We start from the raw sequence: 20,266 nt of genomic DNA on the forward strand, positions 1-20,266 counted from the left end.
ATATTCCTACTTGACTGAGTTGTGCGTGTTCAACGCCTTACTGATATTTAAGTTTACTTCTATAAATGTTGCACCCCTAAATACAATAAAATGTGTTCCACAACAAAATGTAACTCGAGTGAAATTAAAATTACGCTTACTAAATACTAACATTGGCATAAAGGGATGTGATCAGTTCGCTTTCACATCTCATCCAAGTCAGTAGATAAAACAAAACCGCCTACGTTCGGGACGAACAGTAGTGAACAATAGAACGACCACGATAATGAGTGAACCAAACGAACAAAAGCTACCGCCGACACGAAAGAATACAATTGTTGTTGACTTCAGGCAGTACAAAATTCAACCTTCGATACGAGATTTTGAAGGTTTCCTTAAGGAGCAAATGCATCTTGACATTAAACGTGTGTATTTACTTCAATGCAATAAGACAAATAATGTTGTTTACATCCAGTTTTATAATGAGTGCAATTCAATTCGCAAAAGACAATAATAAAGTGCACTATGTGGAGCACGAGAACATTAAGTACAACATTCCAGTATATATAGAAGATAGTGCTATAGAAGTGCGTGTACATGATCTTCCCTCAAGCGTCATCGGTTATATTCGTAAAACTATGTCCCAATACGGAGAGATTCTCTCTATCGAAAAAGAAAAGTGGAAGAACATTTTCCCCGGTATTCTAAAAGGTGTACGTTTGTTACGCATGCGTTTGAAAAGGCCTATACCTTCTTATGTAACATTCGGTCAGGATACAAGAATCCCGTGCAAATCACTTGTTACCTATGACAATCAGATGGCCACATGTCAATATTGCCAAAAAGCTGTTCACTACGGTAAGCCATGTGATAAACTGGACAAGGAGACAACCACACCAAAGGACAACGGTGCTTCCTTCACACCAACCCCAAGTAACACCAGTACACCTGTGACAGTCACCAACAACAGTGAAGTATCCCCTTCAACGAAACCATCCAACGTAACCCCTATAGAACAAAGTACACCAGCTGCAGTTAACAGCTTACCAACCAACCAACCAGCAACTGCAAGCAATGTACAACAAGGCGCATCTACAGCAACTAGCAACGAAATCAACAACAATACCACGGCAATAGATGACGAGACGAACCACGAACAAACTGCCCCTCAATCCTCGCAATAGGGAAATGTAAGCTCGTCTCCTTCTAGATCCAACACAAAAATTTTTAGTTAAAAACTCAGTTCAATCGGCCACGTAAGCTTGTACGCAAATAGGCCTGAATAAAAATATCTTTTATAAAAAAACGGGATGTGATAATATACGAAATTGAATTTGATTACCTGTGCGATCAGAAATGAGTTTTGATTTATTAATGGATTTATTTTGATGGTACAACTTAGTTGGTCAGCATGTTATCAATAAGCAGCTTTAATAAATTTATTTGAATAAGAATTTCACTTAAATGAGGCTTTGAATCACGCAACGTAATAATGAAGTCTAGAGTAGTGAGTTTTGAAGAATGTGTTAATAATATTGTTACATTGTTACACAAACGAATTACATTAAAACGGACGCCCCATTCCTCTTCCCATTGGAGCTTGAGGCATGTCACCACCGGCGGATTTCGGACTTCTGATAGTTTCGTCTACCGAAAGGATCATGCAAGTCGCTTCGCAAGCCGCCGTCAGCGCATTGATTTTAATGACTGAAGGCTCCCAGACAAAAGCCTCAAAGTTATCGGCAATGTGTTCCTTCAAGATATCCACACCATACCACTGGCATCCTGTACGACCAAATAGGTTAAAATTGAATTTTTTCGGTATTTTTCATTTCTCAATAACGAAATAACGGTCTTACCTTGAGCGTGTTTCTGGCGCAACTTGTTCAATATGTTGGTCGCATCGAAGCCAGCATTATCACACAGTTGACGGGGGATTACTTCTAGTGCTTTCGCGATTGCACCAATTAGCAGCTGTTCCTTCCCGGCGATCGTACGCGAATAGTCGCGTAGCATTTTCGATAACTCCATCTCGATGGCTCCGCCACCTGAAAATAAATTGATTATTAGCTAAAAATTGCAAATGACGCGAGTTTGAATGACCGTTTTTCAAAAAAGGCTCCCAAAAAATTCGAAAACCAAAAAAAAATAAATATCTTACCAGCCACAACAGAGTCATTGCGAATAGTGCGTCGTACGATCATAATGGCATCGTGCAACGATCGCTCAGTTTCCTCCAAAAACTGTTCCGCTCCACCTCGCAGAATCAGAGTGCACGTTTTTGCATTCGGACAGCCCTGGAAAATGTTAAACCGTTCTCCGCCCACCTGCCGCTCCTCGAAATGTGCACACGTGCCAAGAACTTTGTCGTCAATATCTTGAACAGTGGTCATAACTGCCCCACCGCAAGCCTTGAGTGTACGCTTCAAATCTTCCTCTTGGACGCGACCAGCGCAAAACATGTCCCTGTCAGCAAAATATTGCGTCGCAACATCGCCAATCGGAAGCTTCGAGAGAACTACCTGAGCTCCAGATAAGTGAATCTTTTCCAATTTATCGTACAAAATTTGCCATTCTGCATCCACAACCTTCTGATATTCTTTTACGTTGTCCACACGAACTTCGGCGTTATCACGCTCGGCCTTTAATTCCAGCTCAATATTCAATAGTGCAATTTTAACATTCTCATACGACTTCGGTTGCATTTCAAAGCCAGCATACGAGAAGGTTTTCTTAAAGGCAACACCATCTATAAGAAGCGATTCCTCCAAGGCACCTCCAGTAACTTTCTTGACGCCAATCATGTTCAAAGGGAGTAGCACATCTAGGGTGGTCACAGCATCAACAACCATCTTCGAAAAGAAATCCTTCTGCTGATGAATGAGTTTCGAGTTCATCGCTGTAGCAGCACACTTTTCCAGCAAAGCCCGATGCTTTTCTTCGTCGTGTTTCTCTATTTTGAAAGCCATCTCATTGATTCTCGCAACACATAAGGTAAGAGCTTTCCGCACGGCCTTGATTATTATTCTCGGATGTACGCCTTCCTCGATGTACGGTTTCAGCTGTTTCAGGAATTCTCCGGCTAACATAACAACGCTAGTGGTTCCATCGCCCACCTCAGCATCCTGCGATTTGGCAATGTCAACCAAAGTTCGGGCAGCCGGATGTACAATGTCCAACAATTTCATGATAGTCGCCCCGTCATTGGAAATCGTTGCTTTGCCATTGTTATTCACAATCAGTTTATCCATGCCGCGTGGGCCAAGCGTTGTGCGCACCTAAAAACGATCCATGCATTCATAAAGTTATCTTTTCGTTATTATCTCATTAACTTACCGCATCTACTATCGACTGACATGCATTGATGTTGGAGATCAGCTGAGGTTTTCCCTGAGAGCTATCGGTACCTTCCTTCAGTAGCACTATTTGCGGTTGCTATAAAAACATTAAAGCAAGCCGAATGATTGTAAAAATCAACCCGGTGATTCATTTTGTTCTATCGTAGTCATTATTCTGTATGTATAGGTGAAGAATTCAGAAACATGCCTTAACCAAATTCTTAAAATTTTAAGAAAGCTTAACACGAGTTAATTTTCGAACAAAGAACTACGCGGTGTAATACATTCAACGATACATCCAGGAAAATATATCAAATAACGATGAAATAAAAAGTTTCCAGTCCACAACTTGGACAGCATGTTTCTTGTCCGGAATCAAAAACCGAAAGAACAAACTCGAATTCTAGCAAAAATGTCGGAAAATTGCTTTGAAACACAAAATAAACGAAATTCTTACCATTTTGAGAAGATTTCACTGAGATTTTTGCAATATTTTATCAAATTTTCACGGAATTCAGAAGAATCAATCACAAAACTTAAAGCACGCAGCGCACATGAACGAAAAAACCGACTAGCTTCGAAAACGTCAATTTGACACTCGAAGGTTCGTTTGTTACACTCTTATTTATCCATACTCAGTCGCACAATATATAGTTATACTCAAATTCCCGCTTGTGCGTTTCTACGCACTCAGAAAAATATTATAGTAACCGCAACCTGTTCCTCATGGTCATTTCAACTATGCACTCAAGTAATAGTAACGACCATGATATCAGATTATTTACCATCTGTATTGTAGTAAGCACTAGAACAAAAAATCTACTACTTGACTATACTATTTGTCTTTATGACTTTTCTGGCGTGGTAATTTTCATAATCATTAAAATAAGAACAAAAAAGTCATGGCAAAACCTTACAAATAGGGTAACAGAGGTATTTTGGCCCACTTTGCACTCAGGCAAAAAATATATGGAATTTCATAATGATTTCGTATGGTTTTTAGCCACAAGAATATCGTAAGCGAATCATAAGGCCGCCTTATGAAATCACGAAAATTGGAATTCCAATAAAACGCCTTATGAAATTCATACGAACTTTTTAGGAATATTGTGCGAAATTTCTATAACAAACATAACTTCTCTCATATATTGTGGAGTTCATATGTTGTTCGTATGAAAACTATTATAGTGATAGATGAGATGTATGTTGCAGAGGTATATTGTTCATATTAATCTTATGAAATTATGATTTTGGTGATTTTTGATGCATCATAAGATTTGCCTTATGATTTTTACTACTCAATTTGCTTGAGTGTGGGATTGATTTTATTTTGGCCCACTTTTTACAAATATCCACCAAATGTTGTGATATCTTTGAAAATCCCTTCCGCAATAGGTAATTTAATATGATAGGCATCAAATTGATGCAACATGGGTTACTTAACATGGATAAAATCGATAAAGTTTGTTAGGTGGGCCAAAATATATGAAGTGGCCAAAATACCTCTGTTACCCTATGGGTAAGAAAAACGATTATTCACGTGTTGTCATCAAACATATGATTTAAAATTGTCTTATACTCTTGATAATCTCGGATGAAATTTGAAATTTTCAGTTCACATACAGATTTGATTTAGATGATAAAACATGACTAAATAGACTAGTCATAAAACTTTTGATCATAATTTATCAATTGATCTCAAAATCCAACCCAAAAAACAAAGAATATCCCAGATATGAAAACAGTACCCAACCTCACTTCTTCGAATTTGGTATTTCATGTTACGATTTCTCCATAAATATCAATCAAACATAGCACGGAAAGTTAATGAATCATTAATGATCGATTTTTTTTCCAAATTTTAACACGTTTTTGCATGTTAGTATTCCATTCATAAGAAAAAAAAAATAAAAACCTTGCATTTCGTTCGAATCTTCAAGCAAAATCTGAAAATTATCACCATCGCTTAGTTCAAAGATCGCCACTCGGGCAGCGCAGCGATCGCAAAAGAGTTGGTTGGATTCTTCAATAGAGATTGTCAAGTTTGAAAGCACTATTGAAGAATCCAACCAATTCTTTTGCGATCGCTGCGCTGCCCGAGTGGCGAGCTTTGAACTAAGCGATGGTGATAATTTTCAAATTTTTCTTGAAGATTCGAACAAAATTCTGGGTTTTTATTTTTTTTTCTTATGAATCGAATACTAACATACAAAAACGTGTGAAAATTTGGTAAAAAAATCGATCATTAATGATTCAATAACTTTCCGTGGTATGTTTGATTGATATTTATAGAGAAATCGTAACATGAAATACCAAATTTGAAGAAGTGAGGTTGGGTACTGTTTTCATATCTGGGATATTCTTTGTTTTTTGGGTTGGATTTTGAGATTATTTGATAAATTATGATTACAAGTTTTATGGCTAGACTATTTACTCATGTTTTATCATCTACATCAAATCTGTATGTGAACTGAAAATTTCAAATTTCATTCGAGATTGTCAAGAGTATAGGACAATTTGAAATCATATGTTTGATGACAACACGTGAATAATCGTTTTTCTTACCCATATTAGTAAGGTTTTGCCGACGACACGACCAGGCACTCCGAAGAAAAATCTGCATTAAAGCTGTTCGCTAACGATTCACCGCCAGTTACCACAAATCTAGCGACCCCTTGTAAATGATAAAAATAATCTTCTCGAGCAACACTGTTTAGGTTGCTATGGACAAGTTACCAAGGAACCCCAAAACAAATAAACATGCTTTGAAAGCGGTGGAATAGTTCTATTAGTGTTAAACTTTGTCCAAATTAACCAGAAATGCATTTAAATGAACTCGATTTTCGGAATTTAATCGAAACTATGGATGAAACCAACGAACGAGGACAATGATCTGCTTCCAGCGATTCATCCGTACACTTCAACTGCTAGCTTTTCTGGGCAGTAGGATTCGGTGTAATATGCCGGTGTCAAAATTGTTTTGTGTCGATTGATTGCGCAGCAGTGGAGACAGTATTTCACCTTGTTGGCCACTATTCGAGGATTACTAGTGGAATTCCACAAAGAAATCATTTTACCGTACGTTATGCAGGTACCGCAGAGCACTAGCCTCGCTCAGCTCGTTGTCGGTCATTTCCATGTCTTCCTCGTTGGTTTGCGCTGAGCTGTTATCACACAATGGTTTCAAGTCAGCAGTGAATTATGCATCTCAATGTCCCTAAGACCTGAATTTTGAACTTGGCTTTATAAAAGACATAACTCATACTCTTCAATTTTTACATTACGCTCGAGGCAGGTAAATCCATTAAAATGTTCCGTAATATAATAACCGATCTGAAATTTATTTTGTTTACATTCATTTTGCCTTCGATATGCAGTAACCATGGTTATGGCACAGACTAACAGACATGACAGTATGAATAAATTCTTATATAAAATAATTTTTCGTGATACCCCTTGTGTTATGTAAAAGTTTTTTTACTAGTTGGTTTCCCCTCGTTTGTCAACACCGATCAGCTGCTTGCAGGGATGCCTGATTTCATCAAAATATTTAAAAATGAATCGTCACAATAAATTATCGTGATCACCCCTTGTGTTATGTAAAAGTTTTTTTACTAGTTGGTTTCCCCTCGTTTGTCAACACCGATCAGCTGCTTGCAGGGATGCCTGATTTCATCAAAATATTTAAAAATGAATCGTCACAATAAATTATTGGATTACGTTGATAATATATTTAACTTTTTCGCGATGTTTGAAGGTAACCATTTATTTGATTCAACGTTGTTCATCTAGACTATTTTTTATTGTTTTGGTAGTTTTCACCCGAAATTAAGTGGCGGCAGACCAGAAGCAACTAAATATTGTAACAAAACGGGTTCGATTTTGAATTGCGTTGGAGGATGAGAAGTAGGCACAATTATGTATATAGTTTTGGCAATACGTATTAAATCTGTATCCTGCATGAAATTCGCATGGACGTATACAAATCAATACATTACAGGTAATTCTGTATGAATGGCAACTCTGTTGGTAAATGTAAAAAATAAACACAGTCTAGATGACAGACAGGATGTTTTTGATAGGGTAACGTGGCGCCATCATGACACATGTGAGTACTGTCCCAAATAAAGGAATATTCGAAATGACCGTTAAAATGATTGAAGAATCTAATTTGAGTGTCCTGTCTGTTAGTCTGTGGTTATGGTGACTGTTATTCAAAATCAATAAATATATCAACTTGTGCTGCCAGTTTAAAAAAAATCACTAGCGTTTTCGATTTGACATTTCCAGTTACTGAGGGGTAGTTAAATTTACGATACAGTTTTGATAGACGAGTGGCAGGTCGTGTCGTCGGTTTTGCCGTCTGCATTCTTTCAAACTCAAGTAAATTGAAAAACTCGTCAAAAATTTTTCTAAATGCATGGGATATGTCAAAACACTCACCATAACGCTATCTCGTGGTGACCACGCTGATTGGATTGTTCAATACATTTTGTTCATATCAACATAATTTATGTAGAAAGAACATCGTCGTATGGTGTTTTTCAACCGACTATGTATTTTCTTTGTGCGACTATACAAATTGTCAATCAACGCGTCTGTTTTTTTAGTGTTACATAAAGCTTTATTACAGCGGCAGATCTCATATTCCAACGACGAAATTGCGATATCTTGATTAGTGTTTAATTTTGTAATTGTGCGCAGTTGTACTTCAGTATTGGTATCACAGACTAACAGACATGACAGTATGAGTAAATTCTTATATAAAATAATTTTTCGTGATGCACTAGCTCCACCTATATTGTACTGCGCGAACTATTTACTATCTGTACACCCCTTGTGTTATGTAAAAGTTTTTTTACTAGTTGGTTTCCCCTCGTTTGTCAACACCGATCAGCTGCTTGCAGGGATGCCTGATTTCATCAAAATATTTAAAAATGAATCGTCACAATAAATTATTGGATTACGTTGATAATATATTTAACTTTTTCGCGATGTTTGAAGGTAACCATTTATTTGATTCAACGTTGTTCATCTAGACTATTTTTTATTGTTTTTGTAGTTTTCACCCGAAATTAAGTGGCGGCAGACCAGAAGCAACTAAATATTGTAACAAAACGGGTTCGATTTTGAATTGCGTTGGAGGATGAGAAGTAGGCACAATTATGTATATAGTTTTGGCAATATGTATTAAATCTGTATCCTGCATGAAATTCGCATGGACGTATACAAATCAATACATTACAGGTAATTCTGTATGAATGGCAACTCTGTTGGTAAATGAAAAAAATAAACACAGTCTAGATGACAGACAGGATGTTTTTGATAGGGTAACGTGGCGCCATCATGACACATGTGAGTACTGTCCCAAATAAAGGAATATTCGAAATGACAGTTAAAATGATTGAAGAATCTAATTTGAGTGTCCTGTCTGTTAGTCTGTGTTGGTATTGCAGGTGAGTAAATTTCATAAGAAGTAATGATAAGGGAAAAAGTGTTACAAATTGTTTCAAAACATGGATTCGGAGCATCGTAAACACTTGGCACATGAATATCTCTAGCGGGTATGCTGAAAAATTTTCTGAGTTATCCGTTAAGTTTCTGTGTAAATACTTCTATTAGTAATTTTTATATAACGTTTTTTCTACACTTTTATAGGAACAGTATTATTCCCCAACATATTCGCTGGTAAAAGCCCGAACGATTTCATAACAGAAACAATAAAATGTTAAAGAGAGCAACGAGTTGATGAGCAAGCGTTCAAAAAACAAGCTCTTGCGCTAACTAGTGAAGGTAAATTTATCATCATAGAAAAGTTGAAAGGAACGAATATTCAAAATCAAAATCAATTGCTAGAAGTCGCTCGTTTCATTGCTGAAAAAATGGCTCAGAATCAGCAATACTATAAATAAATGTTTAGAATGTTATAGATAATGTTCATATATAATGTTAAATCAGTGAGAAAATGTATGAGAAAAATAAAGCAGGTTTTAATGTATTCTTGTTATTTTTGCATCGAAATTTCAATAAATATAACTTTTGAACATTTTTGCATGTTCGAATGATCTTCACCATTGTCAAATTAACCAGATTTCGAAATAACCAGAAGTGAAATGTTCAAAATACCATGGCACTAATTAAAACAATAAGCACAATGTAAAAATAAGATGCTTTCACGGTTATGCTAAACATTCCAGTTGTAGTAATTATTCATATTACATACAGTTCAATATTATTATTCTAGAGCCAAAACCATTCATAGTAAAAGTGAGCTTGCATATTGTTAACATCATCTGATTGTAATTGTGTGCTGAAAACCACTATACTCGTATGGTGAAACTAACCTCCCATATGGTACCGAAATTCGGCTGTCTAAAATACATATACCGAAAACTTGGTAATTTTGTACCGAACAGTTTTCACTTTGAATTAATTCAGTAGATTCGAGAGAAATAGTACTGAACGATCAACAGTTTATCAGTTTTTTAACGGATCGTTCGGTAAATATTAACGAATCCAATTGTCAAAACGCCATATTGATTTTTAGTTGAATTTGATCAAATTGAGTAGAATGGAGTCAATTTCAAAAAAAAATTCGAGGTCTAGATGATTTGTTTTTTGTTATTCGTGTTATGCGATTATCTTCGAGTTAATAATGGATTGTAAGTATAAATTGAGCACAATGATGATTAAAGTGATTATAATTATGGTGCTTTTCCGCAGGCGCCCCCTTCTTCGTTCTATAGAAATATGGTAGCACAGGCTCTAGTTTCTAAATATCCGGCTCTTGCATCAGCGACAGGCGATGCTCCTCAAGCACTTTGGTTCCATACAAATGCAAGAAAAATCTACGCGACTACAATATTTGGAATCGGAACGCTAACTACAACTGGAGAATGTTTCCGACGAAGTTTGGAATTCATATAAAAATAACATATATTTCCAATTAAATAGTAAAATACATTCGAAGCTCAATTATTTTGTTTTTGGTTTTCTGAAATTTCAAACATTAAACTAAATTAAATTCATAATTTATTTCATATGAACTGTAGAAATTATTGAACTAATCGGTTATTTTAGAATCTTCCCGTGCTGGCCAAAAAGTATAATATTTACCGAATCCTCATCACGAATTACTGATCAGTATGGTTAAAAATTAAATTCAAAGCGTAGTTTCGGGCAAATTCGTGAACTTTGACACTCTAGCAATAATGCATCGACCGATCTTACGAGATTCATTTGATTTAAGTTCCAGAATCATTTTAGAATTAAGTTCCAGAATACAGGTTCAAAAGCAGAAACTAAGACTCTGGCTCTGAATCTTTCACTCAGAAAAAAATTACGTGAAAAGTTTTGTAAATATTTTTCACCCAACTTTTTACGTAGGCTTTCATGGACTGGCATTTAGAAGCTGTTTAATGCGAGGTAAATACAGTAAGAGTTACGTGTTTTATACATAAAATGTAGGCTGAAATATTCATTTGAAATAAAATCATTTTTTTCGCTTTGTTGTAAAATATTATATTAAAAAATTATCACTTCCATGTTTTGTTCCAGTGTAACCGGAGAACAAAATGTGTCAGGTTCCTTTGCGCAACCCGGCATTTCGGAGTATTTTGAATATCATTTCTCGGTTAATTTTTCAAAAGGGCGTATACGCAAGTGACAGTTTCTCTTTGTTTACTCTCTTTTCTATTGATTACCAAGCGGTTTTCACGTTTATCACTCAACTCTTTGCATGAAATGATACCCGAAACTTTCGACTTTAAAACAGAATAGTGATATCAAAGAAAATCTTTTTAATCACATCACAATAATAGAAAGAGAGAGTGATTAAAGAGAAACTCTCACTTGCTTATACGCCCTTTTGAAAAATTACCCGAGATTTTCGATGTATCAGGCAACCACTTTCAAACTAAAGGGTGATTTTGGGTGATATGTGATTAATAAACTGGTTCAGTTGTCGACCAAACTTCAATCATGAATCTACTTACAATGTCTAACATTTAGTGAATGGGCACTGGTAAAGTTGGAGGAAGATGCTCGTTTTTACTGAAAAATTGTATTCAGCGATGAAATGGATACGTCAACAAGTAAAACTGCCACATCTGGAGTGAAAACCATCCAGAAGCATTGCATGAGCTACCAATGCACCCCAAAAACATCACTGTTAGGTGTGTATTATGGACCGGTGGTATCATCGGGCCGTACTTCTTCAAAGGCGACGATGGGCGGATCGTTACCGTGAGTAGCGAGCGCTACAAAATGATGATTTTTTTTTGCCCAAAATGAAAGAATTGGACATGTCTGACACGTGGTTTCAACAAGACGGTGCCACATCCCACATGGCTCGCGAAACAATGATCAGATTGAGAGCCGTCTTCGCTGAACAGATTATCTCACATTTTTGACCCGTCAATTGTTCGCCTGGATCGTGTGATTTAACGCCTTTGGACTATTTTTTGTGGGGCCAAGTTAAGGCTCATGTCTACAAGGATAAACTAGCAACGATTAGCGCTAGAAGATAATATTGAACCATTTATTCGTGAAACACCGGTCGATATATTGGAGAGAGTGTGCAAAATTGGACCTTGCTCATGGGTCATTCAAAGCGGAGCTGCGGACAACATTTGCATGAAATCATCTTCAAACATTAAATTATATTGATCGATCTATCGCTTTCAATAAAGGTTTCATCAATTTTCTCAATTTTTTCGTTTATTTTTAATCAAATCCTATTCCTCCTAAAAAAATCATCATTTGCGTAAGAAATATTCTTGGAATAATAAACTCTCGAGAAGTAAGGTATGCCCACAGCAAAATCTAGACATGGTTTATTGGTTATATCTTTTTCAATTGTCATTATGAAGACGTAATAAACATTGCTAACGTAACGTCGTTGAGTCAGTGAACGTCGAAAGTACGACAAGTGCTTGGAAAATTTTTGTACGTAAGTTGCACAACTCTACAACAAATTGCTGACAAAATTTGATTGTATGGTTTTGAAAAATATTTGTAGCTTGAGGAGCAAAATAACCATAGTTACAGTTTAGATCAGGGGTTCCCAAAGTGGTCGATATGGACCCCTTGGGGTTGATATCCTTTTTGCGGGGGTCGATGTAAACGAAAACTGACTATGGGGGTCGACGAGGTCTAGAAATCGACCCCCCTTTTTTATATGTTGTTATTTGAAATATTTACGTTGTATTTATTTGACCATCCGCAGAAATTGGTAAGTATTTTACCTCAATATTAAAAAAGCAAGAAATTGAATTTTCAAAGGAATTTGTTGATGGGGGTCTGAGGCCTAAGTTAATTTCCGCAGAAATTGGTAAGTATTTTACCTCAATATTAAAAAAGCAAGAAATTGAATTTTCAAAGGAATTTGTTGATGGGGGTTTGAGGACTAAGTTAATTTTAGTAAAGGGGTCCAAGACCCAAAATAGTTTGGAAACCGCTGGCTTAGATTATCTACAAATTGGCGGCAAGGAGTTTCTTCGAAAAAGACTACTATCATTCATACAAAAAGCTATCATTCATCGAGTTATGTGTTATCTCCTGGTCATGTCAGTTTAGACTAAACCGTTTAACGACCGAAACGCTTCACTCTTCTTTAAGAACGTCTTTCGGGCAATACATCTCAAGCTTCTCCTCTGTTTTTCCTGACGTGTCGGACGTTAGCTTTGGAGTGCAAATATTCTGTTTATCTCATAAACAACGTAGTTAATGGAGATTGCTCAGTACATAATTTGACGATATTACTCATTAAAATATGTTAATCATGTGTTTTATTGCACAATTCAAATTTACATTTTAATTGAATGCAATTTCTTATTAAAATGTAATATGTTATTTGTGATTGCATTCAACAGCACATTTATGGATCTTGCAGTTGATCGGTCTCATCTTCCGTGGACCAGTTTTCTCTCGTTCGAATCATCATTGAAGTTGATTTCAGTGAATAATCTCCCTTCCACGTTTCCCACAAAACTCCACCATATTTGTGAGATCTTGGATTATCGGTATAATATCTGCCGTTCAGGTTTGATTCTGCACAACTACAATTGAATGAGTTCTTCGAAAAGTTTTTAGTGTCAAACAACGTTCAACAAGCTTACTTATTAAACCACCATCCACTACCGAAGGTCAACGCACACGGGAACGATCCATTGGATTTATCATTTGCCACATCGTAGGTGCTAAAATCTTGATCATTGTGATATGCCATTGCATCAGATGCGTTTCCCTGATAGTCCGATATCATTAGATTGAAGTTAAATTTTTCCGTGTCTATTCTGAAGGTTTTGTACTCTGCATAGGCCAAATTACCATCAAAATCTTCAATTTCTATTCTAAGCTCCACATTGTCGTCGTATGTTAGCCTAAAATAGTTGAAAGTTTGAAATTACGTTGCAAACCTAGGAGATGAAACTTGAGAAGATTACATATGGATAAAACTGTTACCAAACCAAAACTCGTGAGATAAATCGCCGAAGCCGTTTTTGTACTCATTCCAAGATCTGTTGAAATTTTCCTGTAGATCGTGTAGTTCACGTCGTTGGATAACAGTCCAGGCAGAACCATCGGTAGCGAATTTACAGAATCGGCGATTGAAATTGCGATTGGCATTATTCAGCTCAGGTTGACCGAAATTGTAAACTTCGTCTATCCTCGCTGTTAGCTGATGGCATCCTTGTTTGTGTGGATGGTTAAATTCTGAAAAATTTCCAGTTAAATTTTTCACGAAAGACTAGGTAAACTTAACTTACCTGTAACTGCAGGATCCTCTGAGGCCACCTTCGATTTCTCTAAGGTCTTTTCTGTTGTTGTTGAAATAGATTCATCGCCACTACCTAAATCGGGAGTCACTTGCAACATATCCTCAGATTCCGTTGATTCAACGCCTAAATTCACACATTGCTGATTATTTCGTTGTTCAATTTTACCATCTACCGCAATAACCAATCGTTCAATTCGCTTCAAGAGAATATCTGCGCTATTGGTAAAAGTTGTAATCTCATGATCAGTTCGTTTGCAACAACTTAGAATCTGTTCGAATTGGTTGGCCTCCAAATCGTATATCCTGATTGTACGTTCATCTACCGATCGTAAAAGGCTCGATATATTATCAAGAGATCGTCCATGCTTCCGATTTGCTACAAGATCTTTCAACTTCTTAGTAGCTAATTTATCGAAAAAATCATCCAGCTCATCTTCAAAATCTTGAACTTCTTTCTTTGCTTTACCATTACAGTTTCCATTTTTCTTATGACAACTGGTAGAACTTGTTTCCAGACGATTCAATTGTTTTTGCAGACTACTGATTTTAGCCATTACCCCTTCCTGATCAACGGGCTCACGATCATTTCGCCTAGCACGATAAGTGCTTGATAAGGCGTAAACTGTTTTGGTAATGTCATGCAGTTTTTCATTTATCGTGTTAACTTTGTCGAAGATATGTTGAACCTTAAAGTCTAGGTTTGATAATCGGTTATCCAAAGAGTGTGGGGTGCTTTCATGTGCTCTAGAATAATTCAAAATGAGTTATTGATTCGTGTTTATCTAACGAATTTGTTTTGCTACTTCTTCAACAATTCGATTTTTTCGTCAACGGATTTTATGTGATCACTCCATGCTCCTATATGATGCTGAAAAACATCCCACACTTGTGATTTTTCCTGAAGAGTCTTCACATTACTATCCACACTGGTCATTGTCGTCAGAATATTCAACATCCGTTGCTCGAGTTGTAATAAATAATGCGAATTGAATTTTTCCAAATGTGTCTTAACATCGAGCAGCTGCTTCTTCACATCTTCCTTTGATAAATTGTCTTCGGATAGACTTGCACATAATGCACCGTTAGGAGTGTGTAGTATGAAATACGATAAAATGAATAAAAATACGTGCTGAAAATTTATAAAAACATAGCTAGTGAAATAGTTAATAACTAAAATTATCTTCCATAACTACGCAATGGACTCATGGCGGCATGCGTACCATACATTCCGCTTTGAAATCAAAACAGAAACCAGCAAAGCGACTTTTTGCCGGTATCAAAAATTGGAGTCTATAAATAGCATCCAAAACAAATCGGTTTATTTAAATGCGTTATCCAGAAGTGTTCAGAAACTGAATGTCATTACCACACTTTAGTTGTGCTTTGCATTGCATTCATGAAAACTCAGAGAGGACAAACGAACAGAGGTTTGAAACTGAAATTTAAATTTTGCCATTTTACAAATTAATTTGTTTGCTGAAAAACAGTTTCTCTACAAATGGATGGTTTCCGATAATTGAATTTGGCTACAGAAGGATGTAACATTCAGACACTTCAAAACTTACCGCCAAACTCTTCATTATTGCCAAAATCCGCGACTATTTCCGCATCAACCTCAAGTTCAATCAATGCGCAAATACTGTCGAGTTGTGTTCTTCCGAACCGATAGAATCGAACTGAATAAGAGTAAATTTTGAGAGCGTTCGACGAGACAACAATGCTAACAACACCGGGATAGTGATGTTGCAGGACACTGAAGACCGAAAGATAAAGCTGGAAATAAGTCGTTCTGCGCAGATTCAATGCGCATTAAGTACCGCGCACATGTTCATAAAGCGTCTGTGAGGGCTAGTAAAATAAATTGCGCTATTCACATCTCGTAGTGAATGCAAGCATGGCCGTTTGAGATACATCTATTTCGCTGCAAAATTATAAATGTTATAAAACTGGTCGCAATTTATTTATTTATTTCATACATCATTCGATCGGAGTTCAAATATAGATTCCATGAATTTTAACCATAAGCAGAAGCAGATACCTAAACCGACTATGCTCAATAACGAATAGGTTTTGTTTTCCTTAGACTTTCAATGATAATGTTAGTTAATTAAAGTCCTTATTTCAAAACGGACTTAGGCAACGTAGTCTAGTTGAGGTAGAATTCACACCTCTTTGGAAGGCACGTACCCAGAGGGGAGGGGGCTTAAGGGGCCCTGGCTCATCCCGAAATCGGGCACCTTATCGAAACTCCACTGCCGATGAAGCCCGCAGCTATAGGCTCTCCGATGCGCTTTCAAAGAACAATGTCAAAACAACATGAAACGGTGCTGGATGACTAGAAAGAGAAGGTACCCGAGCTAACAGATGCCACATGGATTAGTAAATAGTAAGTGCTCTTACCATAGTTTGAGTAAGATTATGCGGATGAGAAAGAAATCCTGCCGCTGAATGCCGCGAATGTTTACTCGAAACTGCAAAGACGAACGCAAGTGCACTTCTGAAACATGTTTGGCTGTAAAGATGCATATTAGGTTTGAATTTTGGTTTCGCCTGATGACGAAATCTGGATCTATTATAACACGCCTATTATAATTATTAGAATGATTATTCTTGAATAATTATTAGTATGATTATTCTTGAATGTACTCAAGTGGGCACAAGTGTTCCGAAGCGGTCCAGGGAGTTTCAATGGGTCGGTAAGATCATGACGTCGGTTTTCTGTAATTGTTATGGTATACTTTACCTATACTACCTAATGCATGAAATAGTCGAAATCGAAAAAAAATTGTCAATCCCAAAAGTCCTAGAATTGCATAAATCATACAGATTAAGTACTATCTCGATAATTTTTTTATAATGAAATCGACATTCTGAGACTTTTGAATTTTGCCATTTTACAAATTAAATTCGGCTGAAAAGTTCGTATCGTTAATAGAAACACACATTTTTTTTGCCAAAATTCGTTTTTATTATTCAACATAATTGCCATCAGAGGTAATACAGCGTTTATAGCGATCTTCCAACTTTTCGATACCATTTTTAGTACGAATTGTCCTTTGCCTCAAAATAGGCCTCAGTTTCAGCGATTACCTCTTCATTGCTTCTAATTTTTTTTACCAGCGAGCATTCTCTTGAGGTCTGAGAACAGGAAAAAGTCACTGGGGCCAAATCTGGAGAATACGGTGGATGAGGGAGCAATTCGAAGCCCAATTCGTTCAATTTCAGCATGGTTTTCATCGACTTGTGACAAGGTGCGTTGTCTTAATGAAACAAAACTTTTTTCTTCTTCAAATGAGGCCGTTTTTTTTAAATTTCGTCCTTCAAACGCTCTAATAACGCTATATAATAGTCACTGTTGATGGTTTTTCCCTTTTCAAGGTAGTCGATGAAAATTATACCATGCGAATCCCAAAATACAGACGCCATAACCTTACCGGCCGATTGTTGAGTCTTTCCACGCTTTGGGTTCGGTTCATCGCGTGCAGTCCACTCAGCTGACTGTCGATTGGACTCCGAAGTGAAGTGATGGAGCCATGTTTCGTCCATTGTTATATATCGACGAAAAAAATCGGTTTTATTTCGATATAACAGCTCCAAACACTGCTCAGAATCATCAATTCGTTGTTGTTTTTGATCGATTGTGAGCTCACGCGGCACCCATTTTGCACAAAGCTTTCTCATATCCAAATATTCGTGAATAATATGTCCAACACGTTCCTTTGATATCTTTAGGGTGTCAGCTATCTTGATCAACTTCACTTTACGGTCATTGAAAATCATTTTGTGGATTTTTTCACGTTTTCATCGGTAACAGCCTCTTTACGACGTCCACTGCGTTCATCGTCTTCGGTGCTCATATGACCAGTACGAAATTTTGCAAACCACTTACGAATTGTTGCTTCGCCCGGTGCAGAGTCTGGATAACACACATCAAGCCATTTTTTGGTATCGGCGGCACTTTTTTTCATCAAAAAGTAGTGTTTCATCAACACACGAAATTCCTTTTTTTTCCATTTTTTTCACAATAACAAAAGTAGCTTCACTCAAAATGCAATATCTCACAAACTAATAATCAGACAGCTGTCAAATTTATACACGTATCTTTTGAAGGTTGATACTAACTGAAAATGGTATGGATTTAATTTTAGTGGCGCCCTCTCATAGAAACGATACGAACTTTTCAGCCGATCTGTTATGGGGATTTTTCAAGATCGGAAATTTTCAAACCTTAACCACCGGGCAGCACCCCTTACCTATATCAAATTTGTCAAATTTTCCATGGGGACTTTTTTCGAGGGACTCAAATATTTGAACATTACAGCTTTACGAAATTAGAGGTAAACCCAAAATATTGGCACCCTTATATATATGAGAGCGGTAAAAAACAACGTGTTTTGTCGATTACGTCACTTATACCATCATATCTCCGGAAACAGACATCGCAGTCATTTGATCTTCGAACTTGATCAATGACCTAGCAACAGCTTTTAAACGGGCCAAGGCTTGTTAAAATCGGCTCAGCCACAGTCCGAAAAACTTGCGCTTTAAAAACAACGCATTTTGTCGGTTACGTCAATTATGCCATCATATCTCCAGAACCAGAAGTCACAGCCATTTGATCTTTGAACTTGATCAATTGCTCGATAGTAGCTTTCAATCGAGCATACACACATTATCGAAATGGCGGAATGCGCAATGAATTCTTACTCGACTGCATGATTTTTCAGTGCTCGATCGGTTCAGTGCTAGAATTTTCACCTGAATTGGCTGCTCGATCGACCCGATTGACAGTGACATTATGAATGTCATTGAATATTCGCTCATTTTATGAGTGTAAAATTTGGGCGACTTAAGCCATTTCACTACACTCCAGCGAGAGGAATGAATGATGCTGACTAAGGTGTGCCGTTTTATTAATTTCCAGCGAATTCCAACAGTTTATGTTGGAATTCTAAGAACTGGTTATTTACTAGTTCTGTATATCCGAAAAACATGAAGATTTAAATGTGTATATTCAGTTATGTAATGTTTTCATTTAAAAATAAACTGAAAATCAGCACGAAAACGTGCAAAATCGGGAAAGAAGAAGCAGAAGACAAATTGACAATTCAGTCCGCATCTTCATTCGGAATCGGTTGTTGCACTGGAGTTGGAATTGATTCGGAATTTCACATGATTTCCACATGGAATTCCGAAAGAAAATTCCTCGCCGATTCGGAATTGATTCGGAATCGATTCGGATCTGATAATGTGGGCAAGTTTGTTAAAATCGGTTCAGCCATCTCTGAGAAAGACATTTTCCAATCTCGTCGAACTGAGTCGAATGGTATATAACACTTTCTATAGACGAGGCACGACCGATCATGATGACATTAAAAATTCAATTTAAAACTCTCTCATAAACAGGTTTTAGATTGAAAAATTGATAAATAGTTGTGAAACACTATCTAGGATTGGGGACGGGTATAGCGTGATGGGTAAGTCGATGCCTTTCACGCAGCCCGCCTGGGTTTTCTGGTCCGACCCGTTTGCATGTGCCTGGCAGATTTCTCCCCAGGCGCCTGGGAGTGTCTGCCAGAAGGTTTTGCCAGAATGCAACAATCGTTTCCGGCAGAGAATTTCGTCTAACGGTTATTAACGGTTCTGTTTCTGACAGATTGTTACCATACAAGACTGGTAGGACCGTTTGGAATCGGTTCTTCAATTTTAGTACCTTTGGTTTAAATTTTTTCATTAGAAAATTTAAATAAAGGGCTATAACATAGCTTTCGCAATACCAAACATGATATACTTACATTTCATTCATCAATTTCCTTTCATTTGCCTGGTCTGAAGACTCGTTTTTATATTTGGATGTACATGCAAAATTGACGAATATCAAATGAAGTCGAAAAGAAAATAAAGAAAGAAGTGCGATCTCTCAAGACGTGACGTGGCGAGAGAATGACGCAATTCGCCTGCATTTTGACAGCTGCCGGAATCCTGCTAGGCTTCTGACGTCTGCCAAAATTCCTCTCAAGCGGGGTTAAAACCTCTATAATGGAAACAAAAGAAACTATCTAGGATTCTAAAGCTAATTTTAGGAAGTTAGAACCTTCAGTTACAATTATTTATAAAAAATAAATATTAGAAATATTCATAGTAAAAGTTTTTTTTACAAATTCCCGCT

At 36.9% G+C, this 20,266-nt stretch overlaps 2 protein-coding genes across 3 annotated transcripts; both read right to left on the bottom strand.

The window, feature by feature from the left end:
• Positions 1-1,324: 1,324 nt before the first annotated feature.
• LOC131432999 (T-complex protein 1 subunit eta) lies at positions 1,325-3,909 on the bottom strand. Its single transcript, XM_058599707.1, has 5 exons — positions 3,775-3,909; positions 3,316-3,414; positions 2,141-3,257; positions 1,839-2,027; positions 1,325-1,764 (listed from the first exon to the last, which is right to left on the bottom strand). The coding sequence occupies exons 1-5, from the start codon at positions 3,775-3,777 to the stop codon at positions 1,544-1,546; spliced, it is 1,629 nt and encodes a 542-aa protein (XP_058455690.1). The 5' UTR covers positions 3,778-3,909; the 3' UTR covers positions 1,325-1,543.
• Positions 3,910-13,108: 9,199 nt separating this feature from the next.
• Positions 13,109-20,054, bottom strand: LOC131432998 (angiopoietin-2-like). Of its 2 annotated transcripts, XM_058599706.1 has the most exons (7): positions 16,498-20,054; positions 15,663-16,432; positions 14,901-15,226; positions 14,087-14,841; positions 13,763-14,033; positions 13,436-13,699; positions 13,109-13,375 (listed from the first exon to the last, which is right to left on the bottom strand). In XM_058599706.1, exons 2-7 carry the CDS (start codon positions 15,675-15,677, stop codon positions 13,195-13,197), a joined length of 1,812 nt encoding a protein of 603 aa, XP_058455689.1. In that variant the 5' UTR covers positions 15,678-16,432; positions 16,498-20,054; the 3' UTR covers positions 13,109-13,194. The 2 variants fall into 2 exon arrangements, with proteins under 2 accessions (XP_058455689.1, XP_058455688.1); XM_058599705.1 differs by having other exon boundaries at positions 15,663-20,054.
• Between the last annotated feature and the right edge of the window lie 212 nt (positions 20,055-20,266).

Source organism: Malaya genurostris, chromosome 2 (genome assembly GCF_030247185.1).
Source record: "Malaya genurostris strain Urasoe2022 chromosome 2, Malgen_1.1, whole genome shotgun sequence".
In the NCBI taxonomy this organism is placed as follows: domain Eukaryota; kingdom Metazoa; phylum Arthropoda; class Insecta; order Diptera; family Culicidae; genus Malaya; species Malaya genurostris.

Bases quoted from the DNA above. Each gene is read 5' to 3' on its own strand.
- LOC131432999 (XM_058599707.1), bottom strand. The intron at 2,028-2,140 runs GTAAGATATTTA...ATTTATTTTCAG, and splicing joins CAATGACTCTGTTGTGGCTG to GTGGCGGAGCCATCGAGATG. The intron at 1,765-1,838 runs GTAAGACCGTTA...TTGGTCGTACAG, and splicing joins GCGCCAGAAACACGCTCAAG to GATGCCAGTGGTATGGTGTG.
- LOC131432998 (XM_058599706.1), bottom strand. The intron at 14,842-14,900 runs GTAGCAAAACAA...GAATTATTCTAG, and splicing joins AAAATCGAATTGTTGAAGAA to AGCACATGAAAGCACCCCAC. The intron at 14,034-14,086 runs GTAAGTTAAGTT...GAAATTTTTCAG, and splicing joins AGAGGATCCTGCAGTTACAG to AATTTAACCATCCACACAAA.